Below are 16,918 nucleotides of genomic sequence, written 5' to 3'. Positions count from 1 at the left end.
GGCGGCCGCTGGGGACAGACGTTACCCCCCCACACACTCAGGGCCCAGCCTCCCAGTGGGGGCAGACAGAGGTCACTGGCACATCATAAGTGTTTATTGAAATAAATTGAGTACCACCCCCCTTCACATGCAGGTGGGTGCCCCTATAGCTCCTGATAGTTTCAAAGGCCTGGGTGCCTTCCACCCTCCGCACCAGCCCCTCCAACAGGCCCCGATGGTGCCGATGCCCCCATGTCTCAGTTTCCACGGCAGCTCCTCTCCCTGCACGGACAGCAGAAAGGGATAAAGGGCTGAGTCCCAGGGACGGGACCGTGGCCAGAGCAGGGGTGGCCTCGAAGCCACAGCCCCTGAGCAGGAACGAGGGGAGCTGGCATGCATTGGGTCCTGTCCGCCACTCCAGGCAGGTGGAGGTGGAGAGGGACTTCTAAACAGAGGGCCCCCAGCCCCATTGGTCACTGGCCAATCCTCCAAAAGCTGCTGGCCCGCACTGCACCTGAAGGCTCCGTCCTTACAAGGATAGGTGTCATCCCTGGGCTGCTGGGATAGATTCCCACCCCCACCCAGCGGCCTGACCCACCCTTCCTTGGGGCTCATCGAACCAGAGCCTGCACGGTCTGCCGGTTCTGGAACCCACTGAGGCCCTGACAGGGACCAGAGCAGATGGGGGAAGGCTGATGAACCCTTCCAGTAGATTCCAGGGGAACTCCCAGATTTTGCCTCTCTACCTGGCTGGGGTGAGGATTCACCCATTCAGTGCCACCTAGGCATTGGTGGGGGGTGTCCTCTGTCACCACCCCCCCCAGCTCACAAGTTTGCTCTGTCCCCAGAGAGGGCTCAGCTGTCCTCTGAGGGAGCAACAGAAGCGGGCCCTGTGTTAGAGAGCAGGTCAAAGACCAGGCCTTGAGTGGGCCCCAGGAGGGGCAGACCTGTATGGATGTCATCTCACCACTGGGACCACAGGACAGGGAAGGGGAAGGCGAAGGACATTTTCACTGTCCCTTCCTGCTCCGAAAGTCCTGGCAAGGATCGCCTGGGATAACCATGTGGCTCTCTCTGCTCTCCCGCTGAGTGCAGACTGGGAGTCTACCCTGAGTGCAGGTTGCTGCAGCGCCTACCAGCCTCCCTTGGGAGCGGAAGCCAGCTCTCCCAGCACACAGCCCCCTTGGAGAGCTGGAGAGGAGCAACTCTGTCCACCCGCTCCTGCCGAGATGCTTCCTACCTCTCTAAGCCCTAGGACCCGGGCCCCATCTCAGAGCCTCTAGAACACAGGCAGGCCGGCAGGTGTCCTAGCTCACTGCCGGCCAGCACCGCCGTGGCCTGAGGGTAGAGGGTCAGACTGACCCAGGTGCCTCAGGGTTCCCAGACTTGCTTTGGCCCTGGCCTCTCTGTCCTCTGCCCATAACCTACCAGCTCCCCTAGGAATTCTGTGCCAAACAAGTCCTTAAAACTGGATTTATTCCTGGGCCTTCTCCTGGGGTCTCCTTTTCTGGGGGATCTGGGTCCAGACAGTGACAGGGTGAGAGAGGGCATGTACCCCCCGAGAGTGTGGGGCCGGGCCAGCCCAAGCTTGGCGCCCAGGCCCCGCCTGCCCACTGAGGCCTGTGCCCACCGAGCCCGGCGGCCACCAGCGCCTGGGTGCCAGTGCCTGCCCCCCCGCCACCCCCTAGCTCTTCTTGGCCTCCTGCTCCCTGCGCCGGAGCTTCTCACGCTGCCGTGCAGCTTTCTCCTGGGCCTTGCGCTCCTTCTCAGCGGCTGCTGCCAGCTCCTTTACCTTCCGCTTCACTAGCGTCCGGTCATGCGAGTTGCTGAGCCCCAGGCTCTGGGGAGGAATTCAAGGGTGAGGGAAAGAGCCCCAGAAGCACTCGGGGCCCTGGCCAACCCCAGCCCCCGGTTCTCTGTGCCCCAGGTGTACCCTGCCTGGAGCTCGGCCAGTCCTCCCAGAAATGTGGCTTCCACCTCCCAGACTGGCCCGGGGATCAGAATGCTCAGGGCAAGAATTCTGAATGCGAGCGTTTGGGAAAGATGCTGATGGAGTGTACGAGAACTTTTGCCCCCCTGCCCCCACCCCCGGCAATCCTCGGCTCCCGTTCCTCCACTCAGGAGTTCAGCCTTGGCACGATCCTGCCCAGCCCCCTGAGGCCCACAGATAGGGAATGACTTGCCCAAGGTCACACTGCTAGACAGTGGCTGAGGCCCCTCCCCACTCCACAGACTTCCTGGGAGCCTCTCCTCACCACCTCTTGCCTAAATAATGTATTGGAGGGTGGGGAACAGGCCAGAAACCTCCCAGCACAGAGATTTGAGCACCCCCGCCCCCCCCCCCCCCCAAACCTCCCCTGACTACCAGCAGCCTCTAACACTGAGAATCAGGCAAGGTGATTAAGGAGAGGCCCGGTTTCCTATGACAGGAAGAAACTCAGAATCAAGAGCCAGGTGATATGATGGTCCTAGTTCAATGTTAACCTGGAGACTTGGGCTGGGGCTTGAAGGTCAAACTGAAGGATGGGGCTCGAGTTTCGAGTCCGACGGGGGACCCATGCTAGAGTGCAAAGATCAGGCTGAGGACCTTGCCCAGAGGTCAGAGGTCAGGGCAGTGGCCTTAGAGGCAATGAAAGATCCAGGGGCGGGGGGGGGGGGGGGCGTGGGGAATCCCAATCCTGGAAGGTTGCCTTGGGCTCCGGCTGGGTCACGGCTCTCCTCCTCTGACCCACCTTCAGTTTGCTTCCATCCAGCTGCAGGAGCTGGGGCCCATCCACCTGCCGCGCAGCGAACTCGGCGGCATACTGCTCCAGGTTGAGGCTGTGCAGCCACTGGCCCACCTGCTGGCTGGTCCAGTGGTGGACAGTGGGGAGAGGTTCATCCAGGAACTGGGGTGGAGACCAAGGACGGTGAGGGGGAAGACACGGCCCGTGGCCTGCACCCCCGATGCTCAGAGGGCAGGGCTTGCTTACCTCATCCGAAGACTGGGACAGTGTGTGGTAGGGGTAGGAGCATTTGGTCTCCTGCCGGGGCCCACTTGGGATCTTGGGGCTGCTGCTAGGGGGTGTGGAGTCATCACTCAGGGTGGATTCCTAGAGAGGAGGGGTGCGAGCCACTGAGGAGAGAGCTCACCCCCAAGCCAAAGGGAGTCCCCCCAACCCACTGCTCCCACTTGAATGGAGCTGAAGTTGGGAACTGAGCACCAGGAGTTGCTCAGTGCCTCCTGTGCGTAAACCAGGAGCTGGGCAGGCACATAGGACGTGGCGACTCATGGGAGGCATCAGGATGTTAAGGCTTCTAGGAGGTCGTGGGGCTAGAAGTGAGGCAGAATAGTTAGCAGGGATGGCAGAGGTCTCAGATTAGGTGTCCCTTCCTGCAGGCAGCCGACCAGGATTCCCCGAGGCTAGGTCAGGGGTCCTCCCCTTGTGCCTCCCCATCATAGCCTCTAGCACCCTGGCTTCTAAGTGCCTGGGCAGAGATGATAAGCTCTATGAGGCCCTGGGCTGTCTGTTCACCATGCCCGAGGGAAGGAAGAGACGGAGGGAGTCTGTGCAGGGAGTGAGGAAATCAGGAAGTCCCAAGTCAGATGGAACTCCTTCTCCCCTGAATATTCCCAGCTTTCCGACCTCCTCTGCCCCAGCAGCACATAAGGAACAACCACAGAGCCGGCATGGAGCCTGGCAGCAAACCCACGCGGCAAGTCCCTTCTCTCTGGCCTTCATTCGTTCATCTGGACAACCGGGCTACACGTGCCTGCGCTTTCTGACAGGAAGGCACAAGCAGCACTTGGGGCCTTGTATGGTGTAGAGTGCAGCGTGAGCAGGAGACGCTTGTGGCTGCTTCTGTCCCCGACTTCTCCCCACTTCCTGAGCACTAGCTAGTTTGCGCCCCCTTCATCCCAGTTCCCTCCAAGCCTCACCCCACCACACAGGTAGCCCAGCGGCTGATTCAGGATGTGGGGAGCCAGGCAGAAGAGTTAGGGTGCATGGAGGAGGCCTCAGGCTGGGTGGATAACGGGGCGAGGGGGGGACTAGTGTTCAGTGTGTTGAATGTGGTGAATGACTCCATGGAGGAACTACTCAGAATATGAATGAGGGAACAAGCGAACGAATGAACTCAGAGAACGGATGAACTAATGAATCATTGAATGGCTCCATGGGCAGGCAAATGGACTCCAGGAGTGCCTGGATCCCAGCCCCAGCCAGGGGGAAGTGCCACCCCCTCATGTCACCTGAGTCTGGGGCCAGTACGGGGGCAGGGAGGCCATGGACTCACCTGAGAAGCTGACTTCTTAGGGCTGAAGCCCTCGTGTTTAGGGGAGCAGGCGGGCGAGGTGGTGCTGCCAGAGGACGCCGAGCCCTTGCCGCTGTCTGTGAACCAGGAAAAGGGCAGGAACGGGGAGCCCCCTGACCTGCCGGACCCCTCCACTGACTCCCTGTGGAGAGAGCACCCAGCACGGGCGTGGGCACCATGGGGAGGGCCGGGCCCCCAGGGGAACTCCGGGCAGTAGCTGTGGCTGAGGCACAGTGCGGATGGCTTACCTGCTGCCCATGGACAAGCGGTTGCTGCCCTTGTCCTTCCGGCTCTTGCTAGTGGATGCTCGGCGTAAGGTGACCCTGTGCGGAGGGCAGGGGGGAGTGGGGCAGTGCTGCCCACTGTGCTACCCTGCACCCCAAAGCTCCAAGCCTTTGCTTCTGGCCCCTTCTCCACTCACCCCAGGTCCAGGAACTTTCGGCGAGTCTTCTTATCCAGGCCGATGGTGGGGCTGGCAGGCTCAGGCGGGCTGGCATCCCGGCTGTCATCTTTTGGGGAAGAGGGGGAAGGAAATAGCCCATGTGGTGGCTTGCCTGCCTCCTTCTGCTGCCTCTTTTGACTTAGAAGCAGGCAAGTTGGCTCGGGTGCCCTTCACTAGCTGTGTGACTTTGGACAAATCACTCTACCTCTCTGAGCTTCCTTCATCTCAAATATGGGGATAACCCCTGACCCACACGAACACCTGCCTATTTCATGGAATATTTATGGAAGTTTTATGCAAACCATGAAAAAGTAGGGACCGCTACTACTCACTGTTCATTTTATCCTGACTTCTAACCAGCCTTCCAATCTTGGCTCACGTGTCACTTCCTCAGAGAAGCCTTACAGGAGGCTCCCCACCAGGTCTTTACCCCCCACTATGTATCCCCGCACCCCCGACGCAACTGTGCACGTTTCTCACATAGCACTTATTATGACTTGTAACTATACATTTAATTAAGGGATTATTTGATCACTTCTCCCTTAAACTATGCGGAATTATTAGATTGTTTCTCCCCAAAACTGCAAGCCTCGTGACCGCAAAGACTGCCTCTGTTTCCTTACTTGTGAGTCCCAGTGCCCAACAGTGTCTGGTACATAGTAGGTGCTCAGGAAGTGACGGTGGGAGCCGCAGTGTGTCCCACGCCCCCTCGCCCCCCTCGTCCCCAAGCCGCCTTGCCCCACTTGGTCCAGCCCTCCCCTTCGGGGGCCGCTGCAGTCCCGGCACTCGCCAGCAGGGGGCGCCGCGCCGACGGCCGCGCACCTTCGCTGTGGGGCTCAGCGCGCGGGTGGCGGCGCACGAAGCTGGGCGAGCTGTCCGAGGAGGGCGCGGAGCGCGGCGGCGAGCAGGACGCGGCGGCCAGGCCCTCGTGCGAGGCGGCGTTGTGCAGGGGCCGGTAGCGTGTGAGCGGCGAGGGCGGGGGCTCGTCTTCGTCCAGACTGCGCCGTAACCCCGGAGGCTCCAGGCAGAAAGAGCCCCCGGCCGGGGACCCCGGGCCCGAGTGCAGAGGCGAGCGCAGCCGGTGCAGGGGGCTCCCGCAGCCGTCGGTCACCTGGGGGAGGGGGTGGCCGCTCACTGCCAACCCTCCTCCCCGCTTCCCCGAGAGGCTGGGAGTTGCTTTCACCCGGCAAACTGCGAGGGAGCCCCCCGAGGGAGGAGCCCGGACTCGGGTCCTTGGGGGACCTGGAAGGAAGGGTTGTCCTCATGCCCCTGGGGGTGGCTGGGCAGTGAGAGGTGGGCGCTGGGGGGCCTTCAGCCACGTAGACTGGGGTTGAATCCCACTTCCCTCACTTCCTAACTGGGTGACCTTGTTACTGAACCTCTCGGAGCCTCAGTTTCCCCACGTGTAAGATGGGAATAATAATGCCTCCCTTAAAAGTTTCACCCAAGCCAGAGTGAATGCAGGTAATCTTTGTTGGCATTACTATGGCAGAAGTCTGGGAGTGTGGTTTCCCTGGAAAAGGGTTTGGGGGGATTGTCCGGGGCGGAGAGGGTGGGTAGGGTATTAGTGATTGGGTGGGTTGCCCCAACCTTGCCTCCGGGCCCGTCGGAGCCTTCACCATCCTCTGCAGAGCTGGCGCTGTCCCGAAGCCTGGAGCGGGAGGGCCGGTGTCTCCGGCCCTTGGCCAGTAGTTGGGCTCGGGCCTTGTGTAAACTGCTGTCCAGTCTGACGGTCTCTGGCACAGCCAAGTCCAGGTCTGTGAACCAGGTGAAGGGGGCAGAGACCAGACACGTGAGGACAGCAGGCCTGTGAGCGCCTCAGGCCTCCCGCACTCACACCCCAGACATCCGGCAAACGTTTCTGAGTGCCCCGCGCTGGGGGCACAGATGAGATGGAGAACGGGGTCCCTCACAGTCTCGGAGGCAGGAAACACAGCAGTATGGTGGGGTCTCTGACCGGCACGCAGGAGCACAGGACTGTCCTGTTTGGATGGGTCAGGGGAGGAAGCACCACAGCTGGTCTAAGGTCTGGGTGGGAGTTTACAAGAGAGGCGGTTGGTGAGATGGTATATGCAATGCTGGGAAGTAGGGAAGTGCAGGGGGGCGGGGGGGGCCCTTCCAGGGCACCTGAAGGGTAGGTCTGTGGAGAGGAGGGCTGGGATGAGACCAGACCAATCATGGTAATAAGAGCTACCATTTAAGACGCGCCTACTACATGCCAGAATGTTCATACAGCACCTCATCTACTCAAAACAACCCAGGGAGCTGGGGACAGCTATTATGCACATTTTACGCATTTTATAGCTGCGCCAACTAAGGCTCAGAGAGGTTCAGTCCCTTGCCTGCAGCCACCAGCTACCGGTGGTCCAGGCTGGCTCTGAGCCTGACTAGTGTGGCTCCAGAGACTGGCCGCACTGCGACCCTGGCTTGCTGTGCCATGCCCAGGGCTGCCCTCAGACCCAGCCCGGCTGACGGGAACATAGCAGCGGCATCAAGAAAACCCCAGTCCCCACACGGCCTGCCTCTCCCATCCTGGGGTCAGTGGTGTGGGGCTGGGTTGAAGTGGGATGAAGACATGGAAGAAGAGTAGGCAAACCCAATGGATGGTGCACAAACCCTGCTGCTCCTAGTTTCTCTTCTTACTTGCTCCGGGGAATGAAGTCCCTAAGCTTGGGGTCTCCATACAGAAGAGCCTCTTCCCAGACCTCAGAATGGGTTAAGACCTCTGTTCCCCACGCCCCCCGCCCCATGATCTCAAGGTTCTGCCATCTCATCCCTCATGCTGGCCCTGCCTTGCCTCTTCCTCTTATTCTTGTCGGCAGATACCCCCTAAGCCACCCACCCCAGTTGCTGGCCTGGCTTCCCTATCACCTATTGGTTCAGCCCTAAGCCCTCCCTGAATTCCAAGCCTGGGCACCTCAGCACCCACCGGGGAACTTGCCGTCTCAAAGGCACCTGGGTCCCCAAAATATCTATCGGGATGAACCCACCACCTTGCTTCAGACCGGCTTCCCCTTTGTTCCTCGGCTCCATGAAAGGCCCCATTGTCCACCCAATGCAGACAGCCCCGAGCTACGGTTCGCCCCCAGCCCCAGCCCCAGCCCCAGCTGGTGGTTCAAGAGTCCCGCCGACTCCTGGCCCCCTCCCCTTGGATGTGTCACGGGCAGCTTCAGCGTCCGTGTCCAGCTGTGACTGGCTGCTCCATCTCACCCGCAGCTCAGGCCAAGCGCTGGAGTTGCCCTGGACTCTCTTTCCCTCCCACCCTCCACACTCATCTAGCCACAATTCCTGTTAGCTCTACCTTCGAAATGTATGTAGACATACTGAGATATTGATGGTGAAGTGGTACGATGTTTTGGATTAGGTTCAAAATAATCCCGGGGAACAGGAGTGGGGAGAGATGGCTGGCTGGCCACGACCCGATGACCATGGAGCGACAGTAGCAGAACACACAGTGGGATGCATCAGGCCCATCCCTGTACTCCTCACTCCGACAGTAACGCTGCTGTTTCTGTGTGTGTGTGTGTGTGTGTGTGTGTGTGTGTGTGTGTGTGTGTGTGTGCGCGCGCGCACACACACCAGCGGCGGGAGAGGAGACGGAGTAGGGGAGGAAGAGAGAAGAGGAGAGGAGGGGAGGGGAGGGGAGGGGAGGAGAGAGGAGAGGGGGACACGCAGCCTCCCTGGTCTAGATCGCCATCACCTCCTGCCTCAATTATTACAAAAGCCTCCCGGCTGGTCTTCCCTTTTCCTCCCTTTCCCACTTACAGTCTATTTTCAACACCGCAGCAGCCAGAGTGATCCTGATAAAACATGTCAGCCCTTGTCACTGCTCTACTCAGAACCCTCTGGGGACTTCCATCTCACACAGAGTAAGTGCCAGGTTCTCCCAGGGGCCTTCCAGACTCAGTCTGTGCTCCCCTTACCTCTCTGAGCTTCTACTTCTCTCCCTCTTGCTCCCTCCTCCCCGGCCGTCCTCGCCTCCTGGCTCTTCCTCACATAAGCCTCCCTGTACCTCAGGGCCTTTGCGCTTCCTCTTCCCATTTCCTGCAAGGTTCTTGCCACAGATCTCTGCAGGGTTCTCTCCTTTGCCTCCTTCAGACCTCTGCTAAATGCTTTCTATCCCTGAGGACCTTACTGACCACTCAATGTACAGTTCCCCCCAGAACCCCAACCTGGTTTTTCCCTACGTCGTGTGTCATTCTCTGGCATGCTGTATATTTTACTTACTTAATTTATTGTCTCTCCACTCGTTAGAATGTCAGCTCCGTGAGGGCAGACATTCCTCTATTTTGTTCACTGCTCTAACCCAGGGTGGTGTCTGGCACATAGTAGGTGCTTAGTAAATATGATTTTAATGGCCAAAAAAAACCCCCACACACAGTTCTGTTGATTTGCCTTCCTCACAGCCCTGGAACGTGGCCTCTCCATGGCCTCTCCTCTCCCTCGGACTGAACTGCCTTACTCAGGTCTTCACCAGGCCCTCCCCCAAGCCCTGCCCGCTAAGCATGGCTCAGCCTCCAGCCATCCTGTGCTCCCTGCCTCCGGGGTCTGCCTCCCTCCCCAATTCCCACAAGCTAGAAGAAACTTTCTAAAGCACATTTCTGACTGCGTCCTATAATGGCAGGGCTGAGGTGGGGGGGTGGGGAGCGGGTCCCAAAGCCAATAACATAAAGTGCATGCTCCTCAGCCCTCCAGTCAGGCTCGGGGTTGGGGGGTCCCAGCTCCCCCTTTCTGTGTTCCCCACATTTCCTCCTCAGCACAGCATGCTCTTGCAAGGACCACGGGTAAGAGCCGGCTGGCCAGGGCTGAGTCCAGTTCTGCCATTTGCCAACTGGGTGACTCTGGAGAAGTTCCTTACATTTATAGGCTGGCTTCCTCATCAGTAAAATGGGGTCATAAGAGGAGTATCTTCCTTCCAGGGTTGTGTGAGCGTCAAATAAGGTAACCCAGATAAAGCGCTTCGCCAGAATGCCCGTGGCTATGAGCAGGCACGAGCTGCCGGGGCGCAGGGCGGCATGCGGCACTAAGCTCCTGACCACTCCCGGATCCCGGCCTCCACCTTCCTTTCCTGCCTCTGACCGCGCGCGGCTCTCTCGGCTCCACTGCCCCCCCACCCCCTCGTCTGTCCCCTCAAATCCCTCCTTCCCCAGCCCCACGGGACAGCTGCACCTCTGCAGGCCTGGCACAACATCTGGTCAGAAGCGACCATCCCGTTTGCCAGTCTGCGCACTGCAGAGGGGCGAGCCCTTCGCTGTCCCCTGGGGACCGAGAGAGCCCGGTGCTGGGCCTGGCAGAGAGCAGGGGCTCAGTTGATGTTGATGAAGCCAAGTCACGCTTCAGGGCCAGGGCACAGCCAGGCAGAGATGGCCTCAAGGCACAGAGAAGCGCTGCTGCCCACACTCCATCACATCCATACCCCGCGCCCCTCTGAGGAGCACTCCTCCCCAGGACAAGTTCCTCATCATGGGTCATGTGTGCCCCAGGGTCGGCCCCCTGCTTGCCCCCGCCCTGGCACTCAGGCCCCACGAGGGCAGTGACTGTCTCCCTAGGGCCTCACACAGAGCCTGGCACACGGAAGGGGCTCCGTGGTATTTGTGGAGGGGGAGAAAGAGACAGGCAGGGGCTGGGGGCTCTATTTTAGATGAGGCAGCCGGGCTGAGGAGAGAGCCAAGGTTGTAGGAAGAACAAGAAGGAGCTTTCTAAGGAGAAGGGATGGTGTGGGCCAGTGGAGCCTGCAAGGGGAGGGGACTGGCCTGGCCCCAGGGGGCAGGGGAGGGTGGACCCCCACAGGGCCTGTGCAGGTGTCCTGGGGCAGCGATGGGGCCTTGGCGAGGGGAGAGGTCCTGTCAAAGGACTGCTATTTGGGACCCCAGGCTTGACACCACTCCTCTAGCTCCTTCACTGCCCCTGCTTTGTTTCTGGTGTTTCCAGGCCCTGCGGCTGAGCTGAGGGAGGGAGCCCTCCTCCATCCCCGGCTCCCCAACGACACGACACAGCATCTCCAAGCATTATCTGCAAGCAGCAAGGATTGAGGACCGAACCACAGAATAATAATTGCTAATCCTTATTGAGTTCTCACTGTGCTAGGCACCCATTCTAAGTGCTTCACAATTACTAGCTCATTTAAACTCCCCACAACCCTAGGAGGAAGAGACTCCAGGAATCCCCAGGGCAGCCTTAATCTGCCCCAGGGCATCTGGCCACTGAAGAGAGTGGCCAGCGTTACAGGCAGTCTGGCTCCCGAGGCTCAGTGTGTAACCATCAAGCCTGCTACACCTCCTCTGAGGCAGAGATGGGGGTGAGTCGTGAGTCCAACCCCTCATTTTACAGGTGGGGAAACTGGGACTCAGAGAGGAAAGGTTTGGCCAGGAGTGGAGAGGGAGTTAAGGACAGCATCCAGGCCTCCTGGCTCCCGGACTAGTGGTCTCGCTGTTCTGGGCGGCGGGGCAGGGAACTGTGGAACACCCCCTCTACCTCCAGCCCTCACCGGGTGCCCAGCCCCCCAAAGCCAGGGAGAAGGGCCCTTCTCCTGACTCTGGGCCACATCAGGACTTCGGGGCGGCTTACCTTGGAGGGTGTAGGCAGCAAAGGAAGTCCTAGGGAGCTGAGGTATTTTCGAGGCAAGGTGGGGCTGGCCTCCCCTCTGGCCCCTGCTCTACTTGGCTCCCTGGCCTCCCTCCATCTCTGTGCAGGTCTGTCTCTCTGTCTTTCTCTCCCCAGCCCTGGGCAGTGGGGAGTCATGAATATTTCATTGCCTTTCACATCAGGAAGCAGGCAAGGCGGCCAGCTACCTCCAGCTACCTCAGCAGGTCCGGGAGAAGGAACACAGGAAGAGTTGGGGTTGGGGGGTGGGAATGGCGGCCCAGAAGCCTAGGACAGGGGGAGCTCACTTCTGTCAGGCCAGCCTGGGTGCAGATGGTGGGACCCTAGAGTCTGAGGCCCAAAGGCAGCTGGAGGCTGGAGGAGTCCTGGAGGCAAACCCTCCATTCCACGGGCCGCAGGGAGGCTGGGAAAACAGCGTTCCCAGGAGCCGGGAGGCAGCACTTCCTGGCTTTGCCAGGGCATACGGCTGCACAGGGGAGAAGGGGGTGAGCTGGGGAGAGGGAGGAGGGGAGGGGAGGGGAGGGAAGGGAGAGACAAGGAGAAGCCAGGAGCCCCTTGAGGCTGTGCACATCAACATGAGAGTCTGCGCACATGCTACAGGCTTCGGGCAACAGCTTCTGTCTCCACCTCTCCCTCCATGTTCCTCATGACCCTCCCTGTCCCTTGCTCCCTGACTCCTCCACCAAATCCAGCTGGGAACCAGCCTTTCCACCCCACTGCATGCTGGGAACTCTGCCCTGCCAGGGTGGGCTTTCCCCACACTGCCCAACAGCAAGACCGCAGGGGGTACATGATGGTGCAGGCAGGCGTGTGCATGCTCCCCGGTGTGTACGGAGCTGGGGTGGGCCTGCGGGCACTGAGGCTCTGTGTTCTGTGCATTTGATTTCCACGCATACCCTGCAGGCTGAGGGCCGTTACCATGCGATGTGGAGGCAATGGCTGGCACCTGGGCGGGGATTCAGGTGTACAGCCGCCCAGTCCGGACTTCTAGTCCCAGCTCTGCCACTGACCTGCCACCTGATCTTTAAAGCAAGTCACTCCGGCACTCTGTGCTCTCGGTTCCTTGTCTGTACAATGGGCACATCTCTTGGCCTTATTGTGGGGCATAAGTGACATTGTGAGATGGGGGTGTCAGCCTAGTGAGACAGCACTTTCTAAATGGAGACCGTGATTGTTGTGGTTGTCATCGGCATAGAGTGTCATGACAGAGACTCAGGCTGCCAGGCCACAATACACACACACCCACCCACACACACACACAGACACACACTGGAGTCCCAGGGGAACCCCCCCCCCCCCGCCCAGTGCCTGTGGCTTTGGCTAGAGTTAGAGCAAACAGAACTTACCAAAAACCTCATCCGCAGGTTCTCGTAGCTTTGAAGAAGCCATGACTCAAGAGAGCTGAGGAGAATGGGGGGGGGTGGGCAGACAGAGAGAGAGAGAGATTATGGGTAAGAGGTTCAGGTTGGTGGGGGGAAACAAGGGAGCTACCCCTGGCTGCCTGCTCCTGGCCTTCTGGTCCCTCACCTTCCCTTAGAACTCTTCCTCCAGCCCCTTGGAAAAGAAATTGTCTGCACCATACTCCAGACGGTAGGAGTTGGGGCAGGAGGCAGAAGTAAAAGAGTAGGGGCAGAAGCAAATCCAGGGTGTAGACACAGGCTGAGTCCTGGGATTTTGGTCCAAGCTGACTTGCTGTGTGCATTCACATGGCTCACTGAACTCCCCGCCCCCTGACTTCAATGTCTGGGGCCTCTCCATCATCAGCATTCCCTCAAAATGTTTGATCATCATAAATTGTCCAACAGCAACCCTGGGAGAAATCGTGGGAGATTATTAAATCCAATCCTCTCATTTTCCAAATAAAGAAACAGAGGGGAGAATGACTGGCTTAAGGTCACATAGCCAGCCAGTGGCAAAATCAGGAGCAGAATCCAGGTCCTTGCATCCATCCATCCATCCAAACATCCATCCATCCATCCATCCAACCATCCATCCATCCACCTACCCACCTATTTAGCCATCCATCCACTTGCCCATCCATCCAACCAACCATCCATCCATCCATCCATCCTCCCATCTCTGCATCCATCAGTTCATACTATCCACCCACCCGTCTTCCCATCCATCACCCGGGCCTGCCTGCCCTCCACCCCCCATCACTGGTGTGCTCACCACCTGCCTTCCCGAACATGAGCTGTTCAGGAAGCTGGCACCATCAGCAAGGCCCCTGTTCTTGACAAACTCGCAGTTCTCACAGTTCCAGACAGACTCACAGATGCAGGGTATGAGGAGTACCCACGGCACAACAGTGGACAGCCAAATCTCTGTGATGCAAGTATGTTCCGGCAGGAAGTGTGATGGGTAGGGGTTTGGTTTGGTTTTGCTTTTTGCTGGGAAGAAGGGAGGCAGGTGGGGAAGCGGGACGTACGCAGCTGAACCAGTTTGGGCAGGCTTCCTAGCAGATGCAGGATGGCAGTGGCCCTAAGCCAAAGCCTGGGGGTTAGAGGGGAAGGGGAATACTGGCCAAGGGGACGGGGGGAAGCTCAGCAGCAGAGGCACACGGCACGGCTGGGACATGATCTCCAATGACTGCTAACACTCAGGTGCCCATGAGCAGGGCAGGGCGCTGGGCTGGACATGCATTTGACAGGCATGGGAAGGCTGGGCCTCATGCTTGCTGGAGTCTTTTCCAACATTCCTCTCCTGATATTACATACACATCATCTCACGGTTGAGCTGTATGGGCTTGAGATTCTTAGCATCCCCACTTTACAGATGGGAAAACTGAGGTGCAGGAGATAAGAGGCGGAATTCAGCCTCCACCTGTCTCCTGCCCTCCAGTGCTATCCTGGGGGATGATCTGCAGTTTTGAAGGGTATGCATGAGGAGAGGATCCTGCGGGGAGAAGGGAGAAAAGTAGAGGAAGGGGGGCTGGCCATACTGTCTAGGATTGGGAGAAGCTTCTAAACCATCTCCACCCCAAGCTCCATGGATGCTTGGGGCTGGAAGCAGGAAATGAGGTATGAGAAGGGGCCAGGGGACGTGGGCCCTCCAAGAACTCTCTTGCCATTCTTGAACTCTGGGTGCTAGTAGCAAAGAAATTCTAGAACCTCTCTTCCTGCCTGAAGGACCATCTTGGAAGGGAGGCTGCCCCAGAGAATGAGTGAAATTCCCTCATTCAATCACAAAGCCTCATCTGACCAGGACCTGGCTGCCCCCTCCTCCAGAATTTTGGCCTAGACAACCGTCTTCCTCCCATTTGTCCACACAATTTCTAAATTCACCCTTCCCCAACCACTGGGAAATAGGGATTTTTCATACTTCACTGATTCCCTAAATGGGTCCTATTTCCCCTGCATCAGATGGGAGCTCCCTGAGGAGAAGGGAGCGTATTCCCCCATCAGATTAGGGGCTCCCTGAAGATAAGAAGGGCCTCTCCCAACAGAATGGAGGCTCCCTGAGGTCAGTAGTGGTGCCTCCTCTCTTAGATTAGCTGAGAATGGAGATCCCATGTGTTCTTTATTCAAAGTCCCAGTCCAGGGTGAAGACCCCCTTGTGGTTAGAATCCACTTTCAGGTATCCTCTGAGGTAGGCTGGGCCTTCCAGCTCACACCTGTGCCTAATCCATCCTGATTCAGCATAAATGGCTTTTTTCCCTCCCTCAACCACTAACTCCCTGGGGTGTGTATGGGGGGGGCCATCCTACACTGTTCCATGGGCAACTCTGGGAAGCAGGCCATCCAAGAGGTCACCGGGCCCCTCTCACCAAAACTGAGCTTTGGAAACCCCCCCGCCCCCCCCCCCCCCCACACACACACTCATGGGCACACATTTAACCAGGAACTGCCCCAAGGTGGAAAAGAACCTGTCCCTCTGGACACAGTCTGGGCACCGGTGCTACCAGGCCACTCCTTCCTCCCAAAGCTTCCAATTCCCAGAGGAGTAGCACCTATGACCTTTGACTCTTCTCTGGGAAGAAGGGAGGCTTCCTGAGAGCCAGGCAAGGAGAAAGAGAAAGGGTGCACAAGCCCCAGAAGGGAGTGGGAAGAAGGAACAGGGACAGACAGGTTGGTGGAGACTGTCCACAGACCTACAGAGAGAGGGAAGAAAGAGCAGGAAAGAGATGAGTGGGGCGGGGGAAGCGGTGGTGGAGGCCGGGCTCCCTCGGGCCGGCCGGCCGGGAGTGAGGCCCCAGGGAGGGCTGCGAGGAGAGAGCCAAGGGGCGGCTGTAGGGAGAGGGGCGGGCCCGGCGGGGCAGGCAAGAGGAAAGGGGCCAGGGAAGAAGAGAAAGAGACCAAGAAAGAAGTGCAACTGGGAAAGACCGGGAGGGAAAGGCCGGAGGGGAGGCTGGGGGCAGGGGGGCAGTAGGGAGCTGGAAAAAGCGGGGCCCCCTCCCCTAGGCCCGGGATGCGGCGACGGGCGAGTGGGACCGCGCTCCCAGCGCCGCGGAGGCCGGGGCACCCACCGCACTCCCAGTCCGGGCCGGGCGGCTAGTTTCTCTCCGGTCCAGCCGTCCAACTCCGCGCCGGGCAGGAAGGAGTTAAGCCCTCTCCCCCTCCCCCCACACCAGTTTTTCAAAATTAATTTCTCCAGGAGGGAGAGGATTAGGGACACAAATCCTATCTCCGCCCCCTCCCCCGGCAGCCCAGCACCCCAGCTCCGCGCGCCCCCCCAGGGATGGGGAAGAAAGGCCCTATCCGACCCCACTCAGGGTCCCGCCGCGAGTCCCGGTGACCCCGGCTCTGCTTCCCCGCCCGCGTCGGGGTCCTCACCTCCAGCATCAATCATCTTCAGCGTCCGGCGCCGCGGGAGCCCCTCAGGCCCATGGTGCTCGGGGTGCGGGCCAGGCGGGGAGGGGCGGGGGGCCGTCACCCCGGCCGCGGGGGGCTGCGGGCGGGCTCGAGCTGCTCCATCCCGGGAGAGGGGAGGGCGCGGGCGCCGAGGGTCCGGGAGCCGGAGGGGATGTGGGGGAGGAGCGGGAGAGAAGGAGAGGGTTTGCGGGGAGCGGGAGGCGCGGGCGGGGCTGGACCAGAGCCCTGACGGGAGGATGCTCCGTGCGCGCGCGCGTGTACGCGTGTGTGCGCGCGTGTGTGTGCGCGTGTTTGTGTGTGTGCGTGTGAGCGAGGGAGGAGGGAGGGAGAGAGGGAGAGAGGGAGGGAACCACCTCCCCGCCCGCCCCGCCGCCCGCCGGGCCCCGCCGGACGCAGGCTCCCCGCCGGGCAGGCCGACACGCGTCGCGTCGCGTCCGCTGGGGTCCGCGGGGGTCTCCCGGGAAGGGGCGGTGCGGGGGGCGCGTGGCGGGGAGGCCGGCGCCGGGAGACAAAGAGCGGGAGGGAGGGAGGGAGAGAGAGGGGGCGGAGGCGGCAGGAGGGGAGGGAGGAGGCGGCCCCGCGCGGCGGCCGGGCGAGGGGATTCCGAGTTGCGGCTACTACTCTGGCCGCGGAAGTCCGGGGGGTGGGAGCTGCCCCGCCTCTGGACCCACCGGGCTTCCGCCTCATCTGCGAGGTCTGTCTAGGCTCCCGATTCATCCCGTCTTTGGACTAACATCGAGCAATCGTGTGCGCCAGGGCCTGAGGGCACCGCGGGGAACGGAACCGCCCG

General features: G+C 60.0%; 1 protein-coding gene across 1 annotated transcript; it reads right to left on the bottom strand.

Moving 5' to 3' along the window:
• Positions 1-81: 81 nt before the first annotated feature.
• SAMD14 (sterile alpha motif domain containing 14) lies at positions 82-16,482 on the bottom strand. The gene is made up of 10 exons (XM_027625178.2): positions 16,090-16,482; positions 12,664-12,718; positions 6,305-6,471; positions 5,537-5,825; positions 4,694-4,781; positions 4,521-4,595; positions 4,255-4,414; positions 2,952-3,071; positions 2,712-2,867; positions 82-1,819 (listed from the first exon to the last, which is right to left on the bottom strand). The coding sequence occupies exons 2-10, from the start codon at positions 12,704-12,706 to the stop codon at positions 1,664-1,666; spliced, it is 1,254 nt and encodes a 417-aa protein (XP_027480979.1). The 5' UTR covers positions 12,707-12,718; positions 16,090-16,482; the 3' UTR covers positions 82-1,663.
• Between the last annotated feature and the right edge of the window lie 436 nt (positions 16,483-16,918).

Source organism: Zalophus californianus, chromosome 16, assembly GCF_009762305.2.
Source record: "Zalophus californianus isolate mZalCal1 chromosome 16, mZalCal1.pri.v2, whole genome shotgun sequence".
Taxonomy (NCBI): Eukaryota; Metazoa; Chordata; class Mammalia; order Carnivora; family Otariidae; genus Zalophus; species Zalophus californianus.
Note: the sequence above shows the minus strand (reverse complement) of the source record. Positions and strands in the feature narration are given on the sequence as shown.